At 34.1% G+C, this 24609-nt stretch overlaps 1 protein-coding gene and 1 long non-coding RNA gene across 2 annotated transcripts in view; one reads left to right on the top strand and one right to left on the bottom strand.

Moving 5' to 3' along the window:
- The window catches only part of LOC128162620 (uncharacterized), a 49057-nt gene that overhangs the window by 15403 nt on the left and 9045 nt on the right, over nucleotides 1–24609 (top strand). The window contains 17 exon segments of the mRNA XM_052825862.1: nucleotides 1433–1442; nucleotides 4876–5014; nucleotides 9205–9331; nucleotides 15501–15605; nucleotides 15922–15964; nucleotides 16818–16896; nucleotides 17195–17292; nucleotides 17848–17968; nucleotides 18664–18751; nucleotides 19063–19151; nucleotides 19474–19713; nucleotides 20156–20329; nucleotides 20699–20823; nucleotides 21199–21351; nucleotides 22562–22765; nucleotides 23116–23179; nucleotides 24226–24348. Of these exon segments, the coding sequence (XP_052681822.1) occupies nucleotides 1433–1442; nucleotides 4876–5014; nucleotides 9205–9331; nucleotides 15501–15605; nucleotides 15922–15964; nucleotides 16818–16896; nucleotides 17195–17292; nucleotides 17848–17968; nucleotides 18664–18751; nucleotides 19063–19151; nucleotides 19474–19713; nucleotides 20156–20329; nucleotides 20699–20823; nucleotides 21199–21351; nucleotides 22562–22765; nucleotides 23116–23179; nucleotides 24226–24348 (1982 nt within the window).
- LOC128162621 (uncharacterized) lies at nucleotides 14103–15459 on the bottom strand. The gene is made up of 2 exons (XR_008240688.1): nucleotides 15050–15459; nucleotides 14103–14203 (listed from the first exon to the last, which is right to left on the bottom strand). It is a non-coding gene; the product is annotated as an uncharacterized LOC128162621 (long non-coding RNA).

Here is a 24609-nt window from a genome sequence, read left to right on the forward strand (position 1 = left end):
TTATGTTATGAGATGAAAACTGCATATATTTGTTAAAAAAATTGACATGCTAATTTTATTGATGGAATACAGTATGATTAAACAAATGTTTCATAACGTTATAACGTAATTTTTAATTCCTCCATACCGCAACGACTTTGTTCATTTGCGAAGTAGACCGAGGCTGCAGAATGCTTAAATTACAAAGGCCATCATCCTTGCAGATAATTCTTTTGCAGAAACTTCTTGTATATATAGTGATATAAATGGGTTTGAAGTAATGAAATTGCACCGTTACATTTTTAACCGTTATCATACCTTAATTCTATAAAGAAATTCTGACTAGCAACGCCTGTAAAGTAAAGTGTATCTTGAACATGTTGCATATAATTATGTTATCATGGTTCCTTAACAATTGTGACAATAACAGGTTTCTCCATTTTTGATTTTTTTACGCAAGTTTTTTTTTCATATGCCATCAAGCCGTTTTGTATCTTTTTGTTCATTGCGACGTTGAAGCTCGTTACAAGATTAATTGTTAGGAGCTACATGTAGAACGATTTTAACAAGAGCTTGGACTTTGGGTAGTTGTGTCAAACAGCAATGTGGCGTAGGCTTGTCTATTTCATTGCTGGCCACTCAGCAATGGCTCTTTGAAATCAACATCAACGCAATCGGTGCATATTTCGCTTGAAAACGCGTCATTTTAACTTGTTTTGACGCAATAAATACATAGCTACGTCCAAGATTCCCTTCTCTATACACTGTTTAATTCAGTACATGCACTTTTATTTGTACACGTTATGCAAAATTTATTTTCGTAACTTCATTCATGTATGTTTGTAATATAATTAATGCGGTAATATTAAATGCCATCTCACCTAGTGCTTTACTTTGATGTTAGGTATCAAATTAGACGGGAAAATACTCGATTTGGTTACCATGTATTGCACGCCAAACTCACAAATACAAGCGAAACATAGTAACTGTTTAACATTTGATAAATTAGGTTTATCAACTGGTAACTATAGTTTACGAACCGCAAACTATATAGTTAACGATTCGCTAACTATATAGTTTGTTTTAATCTGTTAAACTATATTTAACTGTTGTAAACGTTGTTAACGAATAATAATCTAAGTTTATCTGTCTGCAAATACGAGGGTTGTTCGTAAATTACAGAGACTTTTTCTCTTATTCTTTTAGTAAAAAGATAAACTATTGAAATTTCACCAAAACGTAAATCAGGATAGAGATTATCAATGTGCACGTGAAAAGTTTCTTGTCCATGGCATGAATAGATCAATCGTGGTAAGCTGTCCAACGTGCCTTCGTCCAGTGACCCGGCGCAACCGCAAACTTTTCGCAACGTCATTTTAACGCTTAATTCTTATTGCTCCTGTGTTTTAAACACCTTACAAACGAACGGTAACGATAGATTTTGATGATATAGATTCACATCTGTAAACCATAATTTACATTCGGTAAGTACAGTTTAGAGCAGTTTATCATAGTTTTACAAGCATGAAACTTTATTTATCAGATAAACTGTGTTTTGCAGTCGCAAATGGTTGTTTCCAGTGAAAATTATAGTTTACGCTTCTGAAACATAATTGATCGCGTTAACTATGGTTTACAGATGTGAAATATAGATTATAGTCGTTAACTATAGTTAACAACCGTAAACTATAGTTAACAACCGTTAAACCTAGTTTATCGACTGTGAAACTATGATTAGCTCATTTTTGTGAATTTGGTGTGCCATTACTATGTATGAACGTATCATCTGCAAATAAAATTTGTTTAAAGCTACGAGCTTAAGTCAATAGTGGACATTATTTCTATATCTATATTACTACAGATTGCCTTTGAATTACTGCAGCACAACAACAAAAAAGATTAAAGCGTTTACCATAATTTAAGCCAACTGTAAAAAAAAAGATTATCAAACTCAGCAATTACACAAAAATACAAGTACACTTTTAAATGCTTCATTTGTTCTTTCATTTCCTATTTGAATTAATCATGACAAGGAACTTAAAAAGTAGTATTGTATGCCTGTGTCCTTCAATGTAGATCAAAAATGTCTGTTCTTGGAGATGCTAAAGATCTTAAACAAGTACTATGTCTATAAAGTCCAAACGACTTCAAATAATGTTGTGCTTGTCTTCCGACAGCCTTGTCACTTTTGGGATCAGCGAAATCCCACAATTTGTTTTTGTTCAAAGGGATCAACACTGACTGAAAGACTAGGGGAACCTGGTTCAACTTGTCACTTGGTAAGTACTTTAGCTGACTCTCCACAGTATCGGGACTAACTACACAGTAGCTGCTGACCCACTCCCTCCACTTGGGAGATATTGGCTGTCCTTTGTCCAACTCGGATTTTATACTATACGCCCAGAAGAAGTCATAGTTGAAGTAATTGAAAGGCCATTTCCTGATGCCACCAGCACGATTATACACAGTTTCCAGATTTGGATCAAAGCAATGAAATAAACAACACAGCATTAACTTAAGTCTCTCCATCTGAGAATGCATGGCTCTTTCTTGTTGGAGTTCATAAACATAGTAATTGCGCTTCAATTTCTTCATGCAGTATGTTTTTCCGCCTGCCATATAATTACCTACGTTTCTTAAAGTTCCATCTGACAGAAGTTTAAAAGACCATCTACATTTCATTTTTCCCATAATTTTTTTTTCAGGCCAAAACTGATATTTGATAGATAGAGCATACAAACATATGATATTTAGTAAGGTGAAAATATAAATTAGTCTTATCCCACGTGCCAAGAGGAGAAACAAGCTGATTACACATGCATGGTGCATTATCCTTGTGTTTTGATAGTGTATGAACCATGTACAAATATGACGAAAAAACAGGAACTTTTTCTCGTCTGTTGAAAGGTTGTGTTCAAAATTCAAAATTTCAGAATGTCTATTGCCGGCGTTTTCTTCTGAAACACAGGTAGCTCTTCCTTCTGTTGATAAAAGTTTATGAGAAGAATTCACTGAGGAGGCATCGGTTCTGATTGTACAAAGTCCTGAAGATGATGTCCGAGTACTTTCGACACGAATGGGCCTGGGATACGGTGAAGAGGCTGTGCCAGAGGAAGAACTCGATTTGATATAATCAGGAACGCCTACGGCTAACACCCTCCTAGTAGACAGGCCATTCGTGGTCTGCATCAGGTTCACTACAATATCATGACCTTTGCAAGGATAAACCTCAAGTTCAAGCGATGGGTAATACATCGTGAACAGTTTGGTTTCTTGCAGATCATCAACTACCTGAAAGAGGAGAGACACAAATATCTGAAACACATTTGCTTTGTTTGTTGCATTAACCTCATATTTTATATTTATATATATACATATATTTTTAACACTCCATTTAAATCAAAAATAACACCCCTTAATTCATGTGGACACATTACATACACTAAACTGTACTCAATAGTTTTTGCCAGTGTTACTTTTGACCAATGGCATATAGCGAAACACGACTTCCTACTTTTCATACATATTAAGTAAATAACCCCAGTTGATCAATACATTATTTAAAATTCTGAGTATTTAAAATCTCCGTAAGAGAAATAACCTTGTTGATATTTCACACTCAAAATTCTAATTGAGATGGTCCCGATATCAATGTAGCTAATTGACCTTGGACTTTGTAAACCAACTTTTATTTGCATGTGTGGTAAGAAACCTTAGCACTGAAGATTCGCGAGAGCCTTATCGCCGCTCATATTTCCGCTAATATTTCTAGACCCAAACCAGCCTTCAAATGCCCCTCGTATTTTATTTTCCAGATAATTTACATCTCATTCATGAAAATCAGTCTCCGCAAACCAGTAATTCTTGAAAAAAGTCATTGCAAATAAAAATTAGTTTTGAGTAATCAATTTCATCGACGAGATAAAATTTCTTTATAAAACCAAAACAACTTACTCCTTGTAAGAGTGTTCTTGTATCTGCATCAACAGAATGCTTCTGATCATCATTCTCGTAACCATATTTCTTCTTTAGTTTGTCCAGGCAGTAATCTATAGGCGTGAAGTAATATGATACAAACAATGTCATGGGAATCACACTAGATGGCAAAACTAGATACAGAGCTGTAATGGGTTTCTGCAAAATAGAGAAATAAACAGTGTTAAATAAGGGAATATCATCTGTCTGTAAAGTTTTTTCTTCTGCAACTTAATCTGAAGCCCCCCCCCCCCCCAAGATATACTCTCTCTTTATAATTCATACAGTGTACATTGCAACTTTATACCCATTTTTCAAATACCCTTATCTGAAATTTTGTGTTCACACATTTAAATAAATTTCTGCTGAAGAAAAGAGTTTGCTATATACAACAAAACTTTATTGTGTTGACGACTTATTTTGTTGTTGAGAATATGATTTATTAACAATGAGAATTTCCACAGAATATAATGTTTGCTTCTGCTGTGGTTACTGTAGTTTGACTAGTTTCATTAAATATAAATTTATTGACATTAATTTTCCTGGATTTTGCAAAATTCACAGTTCTCAGGATATGTAACTTTGTGGACTCATATATTCTGGTAAACAAGCATGTTTGATGTAACTTTTATGCCATTTTCCTTCAATTAATTTATTGTTAGTAGCACATTATTTCATGTACCGATATTTCAATAAGTGTTATTTTTAATCACTCAGTTTCCTTGACAAGTGAGATTTTGGAGCTAGATATTGTTGCATGATATGTAATTATGCATACAAGTTGTGTCTGATCATTCTTTGTATATGCATACAAGTTGTGTGCTAATCATCGATTACAACTTGGCTGATTTTGGACAGTGAATTTGACCAGAGGTTAAAGCACCTACAGATGTATAATCAGGTACAAATGTGGTTAACTAGACATTACCTCATTCTCCTGTGTCAACCTCTGTGTAGCTCTACTCAAGAACCTGGTGATCCTTCCATTCACCTTCCTCCAAAACCATCTCATCTTCTGCAAAGAGATTCATCACATTGTTGTCACTAACATGATTCAAAGGTTTGTGTATTTTTTTTCTTCAGAAAATCAAAAAGAAGCCATGGAAAAAGGAACCCATACTATTCCATTATTCATGGTGAACCCAAAAACTTTGCTGGTGACATTGTCAAGATTTGCCTTAAAAGATACAGAATATAATGCTTTTTTGTTCATGTATTTTTGTTTTTTATTTTAATGAAATAAATTCTGTACAGTTGAATTACCATTACATGTATTAACATTTATGCGGATTAATTTTCATTTTTTGCACTTTAGATTTATATAGTTTATATATGTGTGTATCGCATCATTTATTCTAAAATTCAGTTATATGACTAGAAATCATCATTTTTAAATAAATTGGTAAGTCTGGGTGCACTTTAATATCTCATTTGTTTCATGGGGCCAACTATAGTCTGTCCCAAGATATTTTTGCTGCATATTTCCTTAAATTATTCGATATTTATAAATGCCTCTTGGTTCAGACGATGTTCATTCAATAGTATGAAAAAATCCCAAGATTTCCCCTTTGAAACGCCCCCTCTAGCTTGTCGGGTATCAATACATGGCTAAAAATAAAGAGTCTATGGGGTTTTTCCACTGCCAAGGAGATGAAGACACCCGGATGATAAGTTAAACGTTGAAAAATTGCGTGAGGTGTTCTGAATACTTCCGAATGGAGAAAAGATGTCAACATTCCCTATTATAAATCTCCATAGGAAATCTGTTTTCATTCCTGTGAATTTTTACAAGGGAAAAATGATGTGTGAATGAAGTCTTGGGAATTTTCTTTTTCATTGATTTTAATTGCACTTCTGTTACAGGTATGTGCATTTTTGATTAAAAATCGTTCAAATATGCAGCATAAATATCTTGGGACAGACTACAGTTTATTTTGGTTTTAACTGTTAGTCAAGGTGATTCTCTACATATTGGACCATGGCAGGATGGTGTATTATGAAATAGATGGGTTGGAAGAATTAATTTTATAATGGAAATATGATAAACAGATGAAAACAAGTCATATCACAAAAATAAAAAGGTGTGTACATCATGTAGTTAGTAGAAATGACAATAATCAGTTATTTTTCAACACGATGGATTTCTGTCGCACCCCTGACTGCAATACATCTCTGTTGCGTAAGCATTGGCATACATGTTTTGTACTGAATTCGAATTGCCTCGGTATTTTACTCATCAAGCACACAGTAGAATTTCATTACATCGTCAACTGCTGACAGGAGACAAATATTGGACCTAGTTTTTACTTACAATACACAATTATCAGTGCATTTCTATAGGTCATTCTTCCCTAGTAACTCTGTAGATTCCAAATTATCTCTTGCAAGGTAACGGACAGAATGGCGCACATGGCGACTACCGGAGACCCCGATCCCGATGCATTAAATAAGTTACATAGTAGACCTACGCTATTTTTCTCTAAGGAAAGAACCACTAGGCAGTCAGTAAATCTATTTAACAATTGAATAGTTTAGGGGGGTGTAATGTATACTTTCCAATATTAATACTGCATTCAAAATCTTAAAGTAAAATCACATTTATGAATACATTGTGTAGCAAATTTATTCTTATAGTACTAATTAATGTTCAGATTGTAAGGTGTTATCTCTTATCAATTTCTCATCTACCGTTAGTCTTATCTATCTTTATGCCAGACCCCTAATTACCTTTTAGTTATAGTGATAATTAGTTAATTGCCCGAACAGTTATAATTATTTAATATTATGTATTCCCTCCCCACACTGAGGAGGTTGATTTTTCACTCCACACACTGAGGAGGCACTGCTCACTATATAAGTAGGTGAAAGTACCAGTGTATAGACAGGGTGTAGACAGTGTATGGACAGTGTATAGACAGTGTATAGCAGTGGACAGTTAGGAGCAGTGTAGTAGAAGTGGTACAGTGTGTGTGTAATATAGTAGCATGCAGTGAACAATGTAGTAATAACAGTGAGCAGAGTATTAGAAGTGGTAGAGTAGAGTATAGTAGTAGCAGAGCAGTTTATTAGAGTAGCAGTAGATAACGAATATATTTGGCTTTATACATGTGTGGATTATTTTCTTGTGTGAATTGTGTGGATTGTTCTTATGTGATGCGTAGATTTTATGCGTAGATATGTAAATAAATTAGTGAACTCTTCAACAGCTGATCATATTTTCTTACCATAGAACCATTATTACAAGGCCTTGGACTTTCCATAGGACGTAGCTATCACTTCTTGCGTCAAAACATGTTAAAAATGATGCTGGATTCAAGTGAAATATGCACCGATTGCGTAGTCTTAGCTCAGAAGCCAGACAAATCGTGTTGATTTCAATGAGCTTTCACTGAGTGGGCAGCAATGAAATAGACAGGCATACGTGACATTGCTGTTTGACACAACTACCCAAAGTCCAAGCTCCTGTTATAATGGTTCTGTTTGTAATTAGAACTTGCTAAAAATGAATAGCTCAAATAAGATCATGCCTATTGCCTGCCCCTTGTGACACGCAAAAATTACTTTGAGTTTGAAAAAAAAAATTAAAGTGTGTTAAATTTGATGAGAATTTTTTTTTAAAGTGCGTTAAATCTGTTTGAAAAGAATTTTTTAAAGTGCGTTGTGAAGGTACATCAACACTGATTTTTTGGTATCGAGACACTTAACGCACTTTGAAAAAAAATATATAGAAAACACAAATTCTGGAATTTATTTCCTAATTTGTTGATAGTATGATGATTTGTTAACACTAATGAATTTAAATAATAATTCTAATTTGAGAACGGGAATGGGAGTTGAGGTGGAGATTAACCAAAGATGCAGGTCAAATACCAGTACATCTTTTAACTGATTACAAGAAAAAGATCCCCTAGCCCCCCCCCCTTTTTTTTCTTTCCCAAAACATATATGATATTCAGCAACTTGGGGTAAATCGGAAAAAGAAATACGCTTTGTTGTAAATTAAATACAGTGATATTGAAAAAAAAATGAGCTGGTCAAACAATAATTTCTCCAATGGTACATGTATGTTAAAGAATCTATATATAGGTGTTTCAACATAAAATCAAATTTTAATTAAACAAATCACTTCATTAAAAAAAAATTACATGTACATTGACAAACATAAAATCATTATAAACTTAAAAATAAGCAGTAGGGTGTAGGTTTTTTTTTCTCTCTCGCACTGATCCTCTAAAAGATCATATTGTTTTTGATAACCACAACTAACGCATCCTTTTTTTCACATCCTGTTTGTTTATACATGTAAGCACATGCAATTGAAGCCAGATGAAATATGTTATACATTGTCTTCATTATCAATTTATAAAAATTATTTGAATTGTCAAACTACGTAAATTAACTTATGAGAAAAGAAATTCTAATCAAGAAACTGTTTATCAAGTTAGCTGAGAATGCATTGGGTTCTTTTTTAAGTATATCCCATTAAGCTAAAATAGGTTAAAACGACCATTTATTGTATATAAAATTAACTTAATAACATTAACTTTCTTACTACATTTATCAAATATCTACGTACTGATGTAATTTATTACTGTATAAGTACAAACTGAGACGCATCTGCAATGATATTGTATGTATAGGGAGAGGGCGAATTAAGATTTTATAACTTGTGCCCAATCCCATTGCAATATGTAATGCAATAAATTATGTTCAAATCAACATTAACATGATTAAGCACAGGTTTTCATATTTCTACAATGAAATGGCGGTATCTTTTTTTTTGCCCCTTCCCCCCCCCCCCCCCCCCCCCCCTTCCAAACTTAATCATATTTATCTGTCAGTGTTATTCACAAGTTATAATTTTCTGAAGAAAAATCTGATTTATTATGACTTTGTTGTTTCGATCTTCAAAGTTGAATTTTAAAACAACGTAGGACTACAATAATTTAAACAGCAAATAAAATTTTAAAATCCAATTTTATCAGGAATAATATTTTTAAACCGGAAGTTCCGAAGTTGATCGATCGATTCCGCCGCCAATCGGAATTTTAACAGGAAGACGAATGCAGCAAAACAATAAATCCAAAATCGAGTTCAAATGAGTCACATCTGTCCACCTGAAGATGACATTTGGCATTTTAACATAACAGGAAAATGTTAAGACGATGGAGTGTGTTTAAAATTATGTGTCCCTGACCAGACGATCGACATTCGTCCTCGAAAAATGTCAAAATTCTTTCGTTTTTTCAGTCGGCGACGAACAGGGAGGGGGGTAAAATCGGATCAAACTGATCATGGACACCCTCTGAAGAAGAAAAATGCTGTCCAGTGCACGGTCATGCTGCTGGATGGCACTGATTTCTCCACAGAACTTCACGTAAGTCCTATGAACATTATATCTTATTTCTAAAATGAGATATCCCAGAAACTATGGCATTTATCATGTTTATATTCAATATGCATAGGCGTCGGAAGCAAATTGAAAGTGGGGGGGCTAGACTAATCCTCAGAAATATTGAGAAAAAAGTAATTCCCAAAATCATGGAAATCCTAATCCGTGGGGGGGGGGGGGGGGGGGGGGGGGGAGTATACCTATACTACCAAAAAAAAAAATTACTTACCCAAATTTTTCCCCCCCCAAAATCATGAAATTCCTATTGGGGGGGGGGGGGGGGGGGGCTAGTATGCTTCTGAATCTTACTTTTCATTTTTTCAAGGTAACTTTTGGAACAATAATCTTTCCTGCGAGAAAAAGTGGGGGGGGGCTGAACCCTCTATCATGCTATGTTTCTAATGCTTAGGTATAACTTTGCAAAAAAAGTGGGGGGGCTAAGCCCCCCCTAGCCCCCCCGGTTCCGACGCCTATGATATGATATATTTAACACTGCAGGTCAATCAATCTGTTGACATATCATCAAATATTGATTATTCAGTAGGAATCATATCAGTTATTTTTTATCAATGTAAATATTTGTTGGTAATACAGCAATCAATTTCAGTTCAACATGAAGTTTATGATATGTCATTGAATCAATCTCCAGATTTATATTTAAATAATATTGCGAAATTTTTTGACTTGTTTGCTCTCCCCATTCTCCTTTATCTAATGTACTTAATATTCTGTAGAATAGGATTGCTTTGATTTTCAAAATGTGCAATTAGGCACATAAAATAATCCTAACCGCACTGGGTTCTTCAATACATCTGTTTTTAACCTTACATACACAAATACAAACCTTTTAATACATATTTGTGTTAAGTATATAAGAATTAATAAGGGATTGACCAGAACGCAGCATTAAGGGGATTGTTTGTGCAAATTATATTGGATTAGAAACATTTCAGCTTAAAGGGATAAATGAAGAAATCAGATTACATACATTCTTTTCTCATCCCAGACATTGTTTATAATACATCAATGTGAAAAAACCCCAAAAGTAAGCTTCTTACTGTCCTGTCTATCTCAGTGTATTATATTTATTATGATGATGCAACTGGGATTTTATATATATTAGGTAGTTGACTCAGAATTTTATCTACTGTGAAGAATTTGTCATGATATATTAAGATATAACTTGTCTGAAGTTCTTGATTTAAAACTGAAAGAATATTTTTTTGATATTAAAAAAAAAATAAGTAATAAGTTTTAGAAAGACAGGCCAAAAAGAGAGACAAATATAGAGATTGAGATGCATATTAAATTTAAAGGATATTACTAATCTAAAAGTCTTGATTTAAAACTGAAAGATATATATATATATATCTCTTTTTATATGAAAAAAATATGTTAGACTAATAGAGACAGACCAAAAGAGAGACAAAGATAGAAAGATGCATAATATTCCGCAAATAATTGAATAAGTGAGTGGGCTGGTTAACAGATTTGAATACAAAAGTTATCAAGTAATTGATCAGTATAAATCAGACCCAAGTTCAATTTCAACAGTGATTGAATTCTGTGACCTGATTAAATGCACAGCAATCAATGTAGCATTGATTTTATTGATTCCTGGGGCCACTTCTGTCTGGAAAAGATCAACATTGTAAATTAGTTCTCTGTCTCTGTCCGTATGTGTCCAGGGGTGGTTGTTAACTGTTGTAATGTGTGATTTGTGACACAGACACATATATTGTACATCAATCAGTCTTTTATTATAAATAATTTTTTTTTCATATATTTTTACCAAGAATAAAAATGATTAATTCCACATTGAGCATAAACATTAGATTGATTTGGAGTAGATCATCGTAAATCATTGCAGTGAAGGAATTTGTTTATTTTCTTCTTTTTTTTTTTTTGGGTACACACAGTGCCTGCAGTACTGTACATGTATAAGAAAGTTTATAAAAATGCTATTTGAACTGCTTTTGATAGTGATTTCTACATATTGATTGGGCTCAAAATTTCAATTCCTTTTTGCTTAGTTGTAAAGAAAATTGTTCCCCCAACCACACAAATTAAACCATATTGCTACATTCTGCTTTTCTAAATCATTTGGTCATTTTGGGTAACTGGCATTTTCTCTCTCTTAAATTTGCACTCTTCTCACCTAATGATTATTAATTAAGAACTGAAGTTACATGATGACAATTTAAAGTTAATCTAATTTTTTAACAGGATTTGCTTAATTATTGTATACAGTGCACCCGTTGACCCCTGTGTTGACCACAGAGTGTTTAATTGGATATTTATGACTTAACTGACCACAAACTGCCAATCTGATTAGCTCTCCTGCAAGTAACACCTACAACGAGCCAAGAAACCTTTAATGAACTGAATGTGGTCTCTGGAAAAAGAATGAAATCGAAATATCAATCACTTGGTATTCAGTTAGCTTTGATTGAAAATGATTGAACATGAATGCATTGATTTGATAAGAACAAGAGCTAGGAATAGGATGAGTTACCTGGTACTTAATATAACGTAGTCTGAGCTTTCTGAAGAAGAGTTAGATCTGTCAAGATTCAAGAATTAACAAAACAAAGAGAAATGATTAATATACTTTGGAATAACAGATTAGATAATAATCCCTTGAGGACCCCCCTCCCCCTCCCTTCTGAGTCCAAGTGCTGCTTTATGTCAAACACTGCTAACTTAATCAGAGAATGAAAGGAATTTACATTTGTTGAAAATTGATATGTTATAACCCTACCACTAACAGTTATAGGTGACCAGTAATGATAAATATGTGTACAACTAAATACTTTACACAGTTTATTCTGTTAGTCCACTTCTATTTCTGTTTTATTCCAAAAGGCTTTCAATATAAACTTATTTTTGTAGTCTTTGGTGGTAAGGAATTTATTTCAACTTAAACACCTGATCTCAGCTTTTTGCATGTAAGACTGTTGGGCATAATGATCAGATCACTGAAGCTCATTCAGATGTGTAACATTAACATTCGTAACATTGTAACACAAAATGGTAACATCTGTCGATGTATAAAGAGTCATTATATGTCAGTGAATAAGATTTCTCTGTACACTGGGTAGTTCAGTGTTTAAAGATTTCCTCGTTAGTCTTTAGACAGACAGATGAGAGAAGAAAAAAAGGGTCAGGTGATATAACAAGATGTAAGATGGTGTCACATAACAGGGAGAATAAAGCCGAGTGTTGGAACAGCAGGGGAAAATAGAGGGCTTATAGCGGATCAATTCAGCTGATCTGGTCTGGTCTTGTATAATTTCGTGACATCTTTTTTTGTTACTCGGGCCTGCAAGTAAGGGCTGTCAACCAAAGCTCTGATCTGTATTGAGATGGATCCGATATAGACGAGGAAAAAACTTGGATGTTGATGTTTTACTGTTTGGCAGTAGTCCAATTTTTTTGGTCAAAAAAAAAAATAAAAATGTGGTCCATTTTCTTATCAATGTACTAACTCGGTGAATTTGATGAATGTTAATCTAATTATTGAACAAGTAATTTTACTACAAGGATTTTTTTCGCCTTCACAAATCCAGATGTTATTACTATACATAGTGGTCAACTCTGTTGAAAATTGCAATCATGAAAATAAAATATATTTTAAAGTACAATATTTACTAGTATGTGTAGGGGAAAAATGTTTGTTAAGAATTGTCAGAGAAGTTTCCATAACAATAATTATATGCCTCAGACCAACCTTCAGTTTTGGTAGCAGGCGGTATGTACCAGTTGACACCTACAATTAATGAATAGACATACGACACCAGTCCCTAAAAACAGCACTGCCTTTAGCGTCGTTTATTATGCACTTCATACTGAAAACTTGCTTCCTTTAGTGTGAAGTTTTTAGATTTTAATTTGCAGTCTCAAGCATTCTAAAGCTTTTTAAAAGAAGTGGAGGGATCCAAGTTTGAGACCAGTTATCTGTAAAATAGTTTCAATTTGAGAGGACTGCTATATTTTCCTGTTGTTTACTTAAACATGTTGAAGTTAAAAAAAAATGCAGTATGCTTCCATGTATGTGCATTGTACCACATATGAACACTTTAATGTATTATATTTTTTATAAAAATCTCTAAAACAGTAGCAATGTAGGGTATATAAATATACTTGTATACTTGTAAAAAGTGTTTCCCTAAAAGTGTTTCAAAAAAAAAAAATTGCTAGATTAAATACATGTATGATGAGGGAGGGGATTGCACATTTTTGCGATATATAACAATTTGTAATTGTCAAATTGTTTACTAATTTAGTACAAGTTGTAATGATACACAATCCACTATATATACATACAGACGAGTGTACATACAGTGTACAATGTACATGTCTTCAGTCTGTCTCAATAGAATAGATACATCTATTCACTTGTATATCTTGAAGATTTGCATATTAAATGTGTGCAACGAAAAGGAAAGATCTTATACGACCAGGCATTTATCGGGGCTTTCAACACCTAACACAAATATTTTAACGTTCCTTGCTGAATGTATTTGTGCTTTAGTTACAGTTAAATATCTCCATATAACCAAACGCCGAGTGATGATAGGCCGACGTTTGATTTTGATAAGTCAGTCTCCACTGGGGTCGCCAATGTTGACATTGATTTCATAATGTGAAATTTATGCTTTTGAAAATGTTAGATATACGTATATTTTATCAAATATTGGCTGGCCATTTAAAGATGAACATCTGACCTGAAAATTTTGATAAGGGGGAGAGGGTCGTAAATGAAATCATTTTTATTGTTTGTTTTGACATGAAATGCCTGCATTTATGTAGGTTGATATGTGTACTCTGTAAAATCTACTCTGGAATTTTAAATCCCTGAAAAAGCAACACCCCTGTTATTAAAGCATGATAAATAAGCTATGTATATATGCATCTAAAGTCTAAACATACTTTTTGTCCCTTCGTTCAAAGCAGTCGATTAGGAACAGCCTTTAAAAATGCATATATTCTATACATGCAACCTTGTATATTGATTGAATATTTGAAAGAATGCTAAATCTCTTCAGTATACAAAAGCATTTTCATAATCTGTGTTTAAAAAGAGAAAAATGTATTTCATGTACACATTCATATTTTACAAGCTGCCCACTGATTCTGTATAACCCATGGGTATTTACATGTATACAGACATGTTTCACAGATTATCTGCATCATAAAAACACATTGTGTATCTTGTTGAGTCCAGAGTGTCTAACCTAAATATAATTCTGATATTAGTTTACACTTCAATGTGAAGTCTTATGCCATACGTATGATTTCACTTTGTCAACAGACTGTAACTGTACTGAGAAATTTGAAGCCCTCTCTTTTTAATGACAACATACAAATGCATGCTTGGTTAAGCTTTTTTCAAAACAATGAAATGCTTTTTTACCCCCTGGTTCATAGAGGAATAAGGGTTTGGGGGCATCACATAATCATAGCCAATGTGAAAGCTTATGCTACATGTAGGTATACGTATGATTTCACTTTGTCAGCAGACTGTAACTGTAATGAGAAATTTGAAGCTTTCTCTCTTTAATGACAACATACAAATGCATGCTTGGTTGAGCTTTTTTCAAAACAATGAAATGCTTTTTTGCCCTCCTGGTTCATCCAAGAATAAGGGTTTTGGGGCATCACAGAATTATAGACAATGCCTCATGATTCCATTTAGGTTACCTTCTGTCCATCATCGGTCTTTTTCATGTTTGTCTGCTTTCTCAGTACCAGTACTTATTATCTGTTTTTTTTTTCTTTTTCATAGTTTTCAGGTCTTATTCTCTTCACGCTTTGAGAATTGATAATTTCTCTTGCTAGATAGCTTCCTATTGAGAAAAACGAAATAGATCATGTCAGATTTTCTGAGTTTCATAAAATTTGCTTAATAATTGCGGAATCGGCTAATTAAGATCAAAGACAGTTTCAAGCTTTATAGGCAACCTTATGAGACACACATCAATATTGACATTTGTAAGAGGTTCATTTCATTGGGGAATGTGTATTGCTTATTACATCTGTACATGTATATCTAAAGCTGAAATAATGCTTGTATGTTGTAGATTATTTTGTTGAGATATATTTGAGGATAATACACATGTATGCTGATTTGCTTTAACTCTGATTGTTACAGAAAAAGGCAGAGGGACACGAACTTTACGAGCAGGTGTTTTACCACCTTGACCTAGTGGAGAAGGACTATTTTGGACTACAGTACACAGATCATTACAATGTACCGGTAAGTATTGCCAGGAGAGGGCAGAAATAGAATCTAATTAATTTGAGTACATGTATTTCATATTGCAACTATCGAAAAGCTTTTGCAAGAAAATTTTGTAAATTGGATCCAACTTCAAAGCGATACAAATTTGATTTTAAGAAGATGATGAAGTTATTGATATTTCATTAGTAAATGGACAATACACCATTTGCCTGAAATTAATTTTTGAACTATAGATATAATCTTTTGAGTTGAAATAAGAAAAAAATTTAGGATTTGCATGTAAAAGAAATCAAGATCTTTTTTAAAGATAGGATTTTTTTTTCTTTTGCAGCATTGGCTTGACCCAACCAAAAAGATTAGGAAACAGCTTAAAAGTGAGTAAATCAGAAAATATGAGAGAGAGAGAGAGAGAGAGAGAGAGAGAGAGAGAGAGAGAGAGAGAGAGAGAAACTTAACAGCTCTGAATCCTTGAAATAAAAACTATATTATGAGTAACTCCAGCTGTACACCAAGCCTTGGGTTTCATTGAGATAAGGACCTGATAAAGATTTGTTTTGTACGGGGACAAATTAACCTGACACCAGACACCTTGGGGTTTTATAGTTCCCAGAAGCTGGGTCTATAAGGGTAGACTTCATACAGGGGAAAATAAAAATGTAACATTAAACTGCTTGCATGATATGGGTCTGCTGTTGTTTATCGGGTTATAATGGCTGGTGTGCTCTAATTTGAGAATGAAAACTTTGAGGATGTGAATCAGCTTTCCTCGGTTACAGATACTGAGACTTAGTGAGAACTTTGATCTGTACAGTTGTGGGAGGAGTGAGGGTGTATGTGAACATGTATTGTGTTTTAATTTTAATCATGACCCAAATAAGAAGAAAGATCCACTTTGTAATTTTTTTTCATGCAATATTGATAAAATTTTAATGATGCACACATTCTTAAAATTAATATATTTTTCCTTCATATGATTGTGTTATATGAAATAATTTTTCAACCATATCTTTGAATTATAAGATTCAAAAGTTTTATATATCAAACCATGTAAACTGGCCTGTAGAAAAATTTAATAAAAATGTATGATAAAAGTGAATGCATGGAAGTGTCATAGATTAATGCGAGAAATTGTGTTAATTTTTAATAATCATTTGGTCAGATTACAATGAACAGATTTATTCAAATTAGTCTGCTAGATTAACTGATTTTATACCTTTATTGTCATAGTTGGGCCTCCCTACTCATTTCGATTTCGGGTGAAGTTCTACTCCTCAGAACCAAACAACCTACACGAAGAGCTGACCAGGTGAGTCCTATCTTAATGAATCTAGTTACATGTGTATCATTGATACCCAGTGCTTTGGTTTATGGTTTTAACAAAGAAGGTGATAGTTATCCTGCAAACTTTGTTTACCAAAAAAGTGTTCTATAAATTATAGCTGTTCCATATATATATATAGTTTCTATGAAATTTGAAATTCTTGAGAATAGAGTTGAATTGTTAAAACATATGACTTTTTTTAGTTCAACAAAATGTTGAATAAATTATATTAATGTACCGTTAATTCATTTGTACATGTATAGCTTTTGCTTCCTCATAACAGGTACCAGTTTTTCCTTCAAGTAAAGCAGGACATTTTCAGTGGACGGTTAGAATGTCCACAAGATGTACTGGTAGACTTAGCAGCAGAGGCCCTACAATGTATGTAGTACATGTAATATCGAAGTCAATATACATTTAGTCATAAAAAGTACCTCACTTAAGTATCTGGATGTCAAGTTTTCTCTCTCTTGAATATTGTAAGAGTTTGCTTCATTATTATTTTTTTATCAGATTCTTAAGTTTCTTTCATATTCATGTATCGAGAAACCCCAAAAAACCCAATGTAGAATTTTTGTTTATTTTTCATTGGCAAATATTAACAAGTTACGTGGAATATGATTCTTTGTTGAATGCTTCTTGTCATGAATAGTTCATTATTTAATGGTAAATAGTAAATACTTGCTGAAATATTTATGAGGATATTTTGATGATTTAATTTGAAACTAGATGGGACAAATAGTGATGAATCAGATCGGGATTCAAATCTTGGTCCCCTGAATCTCTAGTCATGAAGATGCTCTACCGATGGAGCTACATGTATCTGGAGCTGGCGATTGAACCAGTCTGACCATCACAAGATTAAGAAATAAGAATTGTAATTTCTTTTATCAGTGTTAGACTTAAATATCATGGTATTAATTTGTCTTTTCCCAGCGGAGCTTGGAGACTATGACCCAGAAGTACACACCCCCGGATTCATCTCGGAATTTCGTTTTATCCCGGAACAAACGGAGGAGTTGGAACTAGCCATATTTGAAGCCTTTAAAACCAAAACGTAAGATATCATTGGTCACCGTTTGAGCTGAAATTTTTCAAATGTTTATTTTCCAATTTTATTGTCTAGAATGCTTTACCAACTAAGGTATTTCTAATGGGTATGCAAGATTTAAATATTAGTTCTTAAGTATACCACACTCAATTCTTTGGCAATATTAAATAAACAAAACTTGCCAATTTATTCATTTGAAGAAATCTATTCAGAAGTTTTTTTTTTGGTTAGATCCCTCAATATCGAAATAATTGTAGTGAAAGGGTGCTGAATAGAAATATTTTCACATGAATCTAACTAGAGAATAAAAGCAATGCAAAAAGTAATGAGGTCTGGTCTATAATCTTAATGTTTAAGTAAGGAGAACCTAGTCTGTGTTTTTAATTTACATGTAGTGAGGAGACACCAGTCATTATTACTGTATACAGGAAAATATTCGCCCTTGTTTTATTTTCTGCGCCCCTTTTGCCCTCATTGTCAGTGAGCGAATTTAAGACTGGGCAAATACCAATGTTCCAAGTTATCTCTTTAGTACACAATCTTGTCCGGGCGAATTTAAGATGGGACGAAACCATTTGCAAGTGCAGAAGCTAAAAAATAACATGGGGCGAAAATAACCCTGGATACAGTATTAAGTTGGGAGGTAATCCATATTTGTCTATTTTTAGTAATGATAACTGGTCTATGTCTTTGTGTTTTAGTAAGGAGACCCCAGCTCAAGCAGAGCTGAACTTCTTGATGAAAGTCAAGTTCCTGGAAATGTATGGTGTGGACATGCACATTGTCATGGTAATGTATTCTTGCAGGATTATTTGATAAGGTCATGGTCAATTATTGTACTGACTATATTCTGTTTTCAGTAATATTTCAACAATTTGAAAGTATACAAAGGATTTTTGAGCGATAGGACAATTTCATGTTTAGAACCTTTAACATTTTTAAAAGAATGCAGTTCATGACTTGCAACTACATGTACATGTATTTTATTTCATTACTGTAAAATATAATACTAGTCTATTTATTAACCATTGTGTCTTTTTACATATTGTATAGATTGGATCATTAACTTGTTTATGAACCAATGTCTTTCTGTATTATAGGGGCGGGATCAACAGGAGTACAGACTGGGATTGACTCCCACTGGGATTCTAGTGTTTGAGGGAGAACAGAAGATTGGCTTGTTTTTCTGGTATGGGAAAAATATCTTCTTTTTTTTTCATGAGAACAAAAACTGCCATAGTTTCAAAAGTAGCCTAGAATTGAGTGGTTAGGTATTAACAAATTAGTTGATGGACTCTGATTTGAGGATATTTTGAGCAAATATTTTATCATTTACATTAAACAGTTTGACGTATTGGCTAGGCCTAAGATGACAAAGATTTCTCCTCAAATATAATTTTTGTAAAGTTACTAAGTACCAGATGATCTGTACCCATTGAGTGTGTAAATGAATACACAATTTGCTAATGTGAAGAAACATTTTGATGCATTGTACTCTTTATATTTTACAGGCCTAAGATGACAAAGCTGGACTTCCACGGTAAGAAGCTGAAGCTGGTGGTTGTTGAGGACGACGACCACGGACAGGAGCAGGAACACACGTTCGTGTTCCGTCTCCAAAGCGAGAAGGCCGCCAAGCATCTGTGGAAGTGTGCCATAGAGCACCATGCCTTCTTCAGACTGAAGGGGCCGGTGAAGGGGCCCAACGCCAGACAAAACTTCTTCAGGATGGGATCTCGCTTCAGATACAGGTTGGTGTGAAAGATCTATTTTGAAGTAGTTTTAAGGTGATAATTGTATTTAAAAAAAAAAAAAAAAACGCTTACAAGAATACAGAGCAACTTTCTTTTACTGAAACTGTTCCAGTGGCCTTTCTAATTGTAGTTTACATTACAAAAAATGTGATTTGATTAATGGTATAATTCTGAACTCTATAATATAAATAATTGGTCAATTTGAAACAAACTTGGTCAATTTTCTTTCCAAAGCAATCAATATATAGACAGGCATTATTGAACTTTACTTAATAAATATTCCTTTTGATCCATTACTGTGTGTTTACATTTTGATAGGTATATTATTATACAGGCTTTTTAACTTAGTATTATATATTAACTTACAAGGGGTTCTTTATATATTAACTTACGATTGGTGCTTTATATACATGTATTAACTTACTAGTGGTTCTTTCAGTGGGAGGACTGAGTACCAGACTTCCTCCGTGAGCCGTGCTCGTCGCAGTGTTCGCTTTGAGAGACGCGGCAGTCAGAGGTACTCACGGCGACCTACTTTCGAGAAGCGAGAGAGGGAGGAAGCCATGAGACGGGAGACAGAACGACGGAAAAGGCGAGAGGAGGAAAAAGAAAGGTAAAAGTGGGTTGGGTATGAAGGCGAAGAGTATGGTATATAATGACATATGTATGTGGGAGCGTTATATAGAAATAAACAAATTACGCATGTAGATAAGGATACATTTATATACATTTATATACATGCAGATACAAATGTTTGTGTCTTTTCAATCATATACTTTTTTCCCTCATGTAAATGTGTTTAAATGATTGTACAATCATCCTGTTACCTCGTGAGGGCCACTAATTTGTCAATAAAATGATTTGATTGGATTTTGATTTCTATGGAGGATTCAAATGCTTAAAATTTCGCAGAATGAAAAAGAAAAGTCAGGTGAAATTTTTGAATTCATTTTTGTCTTGAACTTGTTGTTTCTTTTTATAGACAGAGGGTTCAGGTGGAAGCAAGCAAAGCTCAACCCAAGTCTCCTACCACACCTGAGGCCACGCCTATAACTCCTCCCCCCAGATCTCCCAGGGTCAGTGGTGCAGGATCTCCCTCCGCCTCAGGTAATGTACAGGTTATGCTCTTACCTGTGAAGGTGTTGACATTACACATAATCCTGATAATGTGAATGTGAAAATTATGAGCTACCAATGATCTGACTTAATGTATTCATTTGATAAAACATATTATATAAACTGTCTTAAACTTGTGATATGCAGAGCTTTTATCTTATCAGTGCAAGAACAAATTACTTCATACTTTGAAATTAACGCAAAATATGTGTATACAAAGTTGTTTTCAAAATTCGAAATTTCATTATTCATAATTATAAAGGGATGTGTGTCTATTTTACGACAGCCATGTATTTATGACAATAAAAAGACAGTTCATCATGTAATCTGTACGGCCTCTATTAGTGACATGACCATCTTTTCCAGGAGGTGCATCAGCCATGGATCGTATAGACGCCCTCATCAAGACAGATAGTGAAAAGAAAGTGGAGCCACCTACATCACCTAAAGCTGGAGGATCTACCAAAGCCTGGGCACCACTACCTCCCCCTCCCCCGGAGCCTGAAGTCAGCCTGAGAGGTTAGTATAAAGCAGGGATGAGGGGGGTGGGGAGTATGGAAGTGCACTACCTTTGTGTCTACTGACATTTCTCAAATTTTGGTCTCTTAACTCCCTTCCCCCCCCCCCCCCCCCCCCACCCTGAAATATGTACATTTAGAGATCTTCTCATAAACCACCTTAAAATTTACCTTTTTTTTCAAACCAAAATATTTATCCTCTGAAAAACTTTAAAAGTAACAATCCCTGTATGAACTTTTCAAACCTTAAGTCTCTTAACTTTACTCCGTAAAAAAGCGCATTTAAAGGTCTCCTCATAAACCACCTTAAAATCTCCCTTTTTCTGTCACCAAAATATTTACCCTCTAGAAAACCTGTTTTAAGACTGAACATCCTTGTATGAACTACTTTTTTCTCAAACCACAAGAATGTACACTCAGGAAAACTATTGCTTTGAGAGTTAACATCTACGGAACATTGCTAGTTAATGCTTGTAGAGTGATTTTGTAAGAATTTTGAAATTTCACTTCCTTTGATCATTAATGCTAATGTCTCCTTTTCCCTTGCATTCTGCTAGATAATGAAGGTGAGTTAATCTTGAGTTGTCTTCCCTGCATGGTTGTGATTTTCACAGTTTAAAAGATCTTATTAAATGATTAAATGTGTGTGTTTTGCATGATAGAATTGACCAAGTTGTCAATTTTTTTTTGCAACTTTTCAGCTACAGTTTTTTGAGTGCTTTTGTGCTTTAAACCTCCCCTTCAGTATTTTAAGCGCCATGAATCCCTAGCAGCATGCAGATCATAGAATCAAACAATGTGCAATTTTTCGTGTGTAAATACTGTATTCAGGGAAATATTCGCCCCCGTTTTATTTTCGCCCTCGTCAGCGGGCGAATTTAAGACTGGATAAATTCCGATGTCTTCAATAATTTAATTATTTCTCTTAAAACACAACTGTGTCTGGGCGTATTTAATATGGGGTGAAACTGCTTGCGAGTGTAGAAGGGCGAAAATTACACGGGTCGAAAAATAACCCTGTATATAGAAAAGTATTTTCCTCTGAAAGTTACAAAGTATTGCTCTCTATAACTATTTCTTGGTATATATTAATATTAATATTTCTGTAGCATTTTGTATGAAAAGCAATCCTTTGGATTAAATTTATTGACTCTTTATATCTAAAAACAGATTTTCAGGAAATTTATTTGTTTATAATTTTCACTTGACAGAGGCCTCAGAGATTGCCCAGGCTAAGCTGAAGGGTCTGGATGAGTCAGCGGCCAAACACAACACAGTGCCACCGCGCCCCAAACCAGACATCAACAGCTTCAAGAATAACCAGGTGAAGTTCGCAGGTGGCGCCACCACGATCCCTCCTGACCAGATGAAGTGCAACATCTTCAAGGCCAAGATCGAGGAGGAACTAAAGAAAGGTCCTTATGCTGAAAAATTTTCATTGTTTGCTAGCTTAGATACTTTTTTCTTTATGATATCGTAGTCATGTAATGTAAACAAACTTTAATTTGTGATGACTTAATTTCACAATTAGCCAGTGATAAACTGGTTTCTGGCGATTTGTTTATATCACGAAGTTAACGAAAGATGCATATATAAATCAAAATTTACTTAATATATTTGATTAATAGGTACATGTATTTGATCAATTTTGAAGCAAGCATTGATACATCAATGTATTTATGGATATGAATAGGTTGTGAACTTATTTTTTATGTTTAATATCTGTGATATATTATAAGATAATCATTGCTCTTTTATTGTTTAGCTCCTGTTGTGGTGAATGATGTCAACATCAGAGATGAGAGCTTTCATGAGAGTGATAGTCGAAGGTAAGCAGTATTCGCTGGTAGTTGGCGGCAGCTGTCACACCACTTTTGATATGAAGCCCAACTCTCCAGTCCAAAAACCCTTTTAGATGTTTTTTCTTTGTCGTAAAATTGTGTGTTGAAATAGTGAATGGTTAAATAATTTACCAGACCTGAGAGATATGGCAGTTTCAGAAGAGAAACTTTAGAAAATCTGATAGAAATATTAGAAACATGACCAATACTGTAGATTCCTCATTTTATGCGAGTACTTAATTCCACAATTTCTTGCAAAATATAAAATGTTAAAACTTTATTTTAATCTAATTACCATAGTTCACAGCTTAAAAAAAAATTTGGTTGAGTTAAAATCTGCGAGGGGTGCTTCTTGCGTTTTTGCACTGATATTAATTCCTTGCATATAATTAGGAATCTACAGGAGACATTCATGAAACCTTTGAAGGTTTTAATGAACAGATTTGATTTTACTTATGAATAGATGAGATTGTGTTCATGCTTTATGTCTAGTGCAAGTTCTCTCAGTTGATGTGTGTAATGTTTGTGCTTTTGTTGGTATTTTGTAAACAAGTGCTTGCTTTCATTGTATTCAGGTGCCAAATTAATAAGAGAAAAACACATATTCTTCATTAAACCTGTAACTTAATCTTCGCATACAAACCTAACAGAATGATTATTTATTCAAAGATTTTTTGTGAACTGTACTGTAATGGTATCTACAAAAAATGTTTATGATACAGATTATGTAAATAAGGTTATACATGTATTTTTAATGTGCATTTGCATACAAATATAATTTGAAAAACTGTCAAAAGCTATGCTACAGAGGTAAATAATGGTAGATGTCATAGGCTAACAGCAGGAAAAAGACCCCCCCCCCCCCAAAAAAAAAAAATAAAAAAAATAAATGACATGAATGTTGTTAGGACCTGGTGGTATGAATAGTGTATAGTGTGAGCTAGTTGCTCTGTTGTCTGCCTCTCACACATCATTCCTTCTCTCCATCTCTCTCTCTTGCACCTTGCTTAACCCTGTACACACATTGGTTACAGCACAGACACCGGCAGCGATGCGGAGAACTCGGGCGAAGAACAGGAGAAGGACCCAATCAAAGAGGAGAAGGCTCAGCTCACGGTCGACCTACCCCCTGTTGATATTGTCGATGCCCCCCACAGGTATTTTGTTCGGTTGTGTGACCAGCACTAGTTGATGATGTTGCTTGGTTTGTTGGTTGGTCGTTTTTTTGTTATATGTTGTAGTTTTTTCCAAGTTAAAGGTTGTTTTTTAAATGTAGACTTGTTCAGTGTTGTAATTGATGACCATATTCCTGTATGGTATTAGTTATAGGTATTGCAGTATTATTCATACACTAGATATTTATTTGATATAAGATGAGACTTTCATCAGGATAAAAACCATATTACATAAAATTCAGT

Source organism: Crassostrea angulata, chromosome 9 (genome assembly GCF_025612915.1).
Source record: "Crassostrea angulata isolate pt1a10 chromosome 9, ASM2561291v2, whole genome shotgun sequence".
Taxonomy (NCBI): Eukaryota; Metazoa; Mollusca; class Bivalvia; order Ostreida; family Ostreidae; genus Magallana; species Magallana angulata.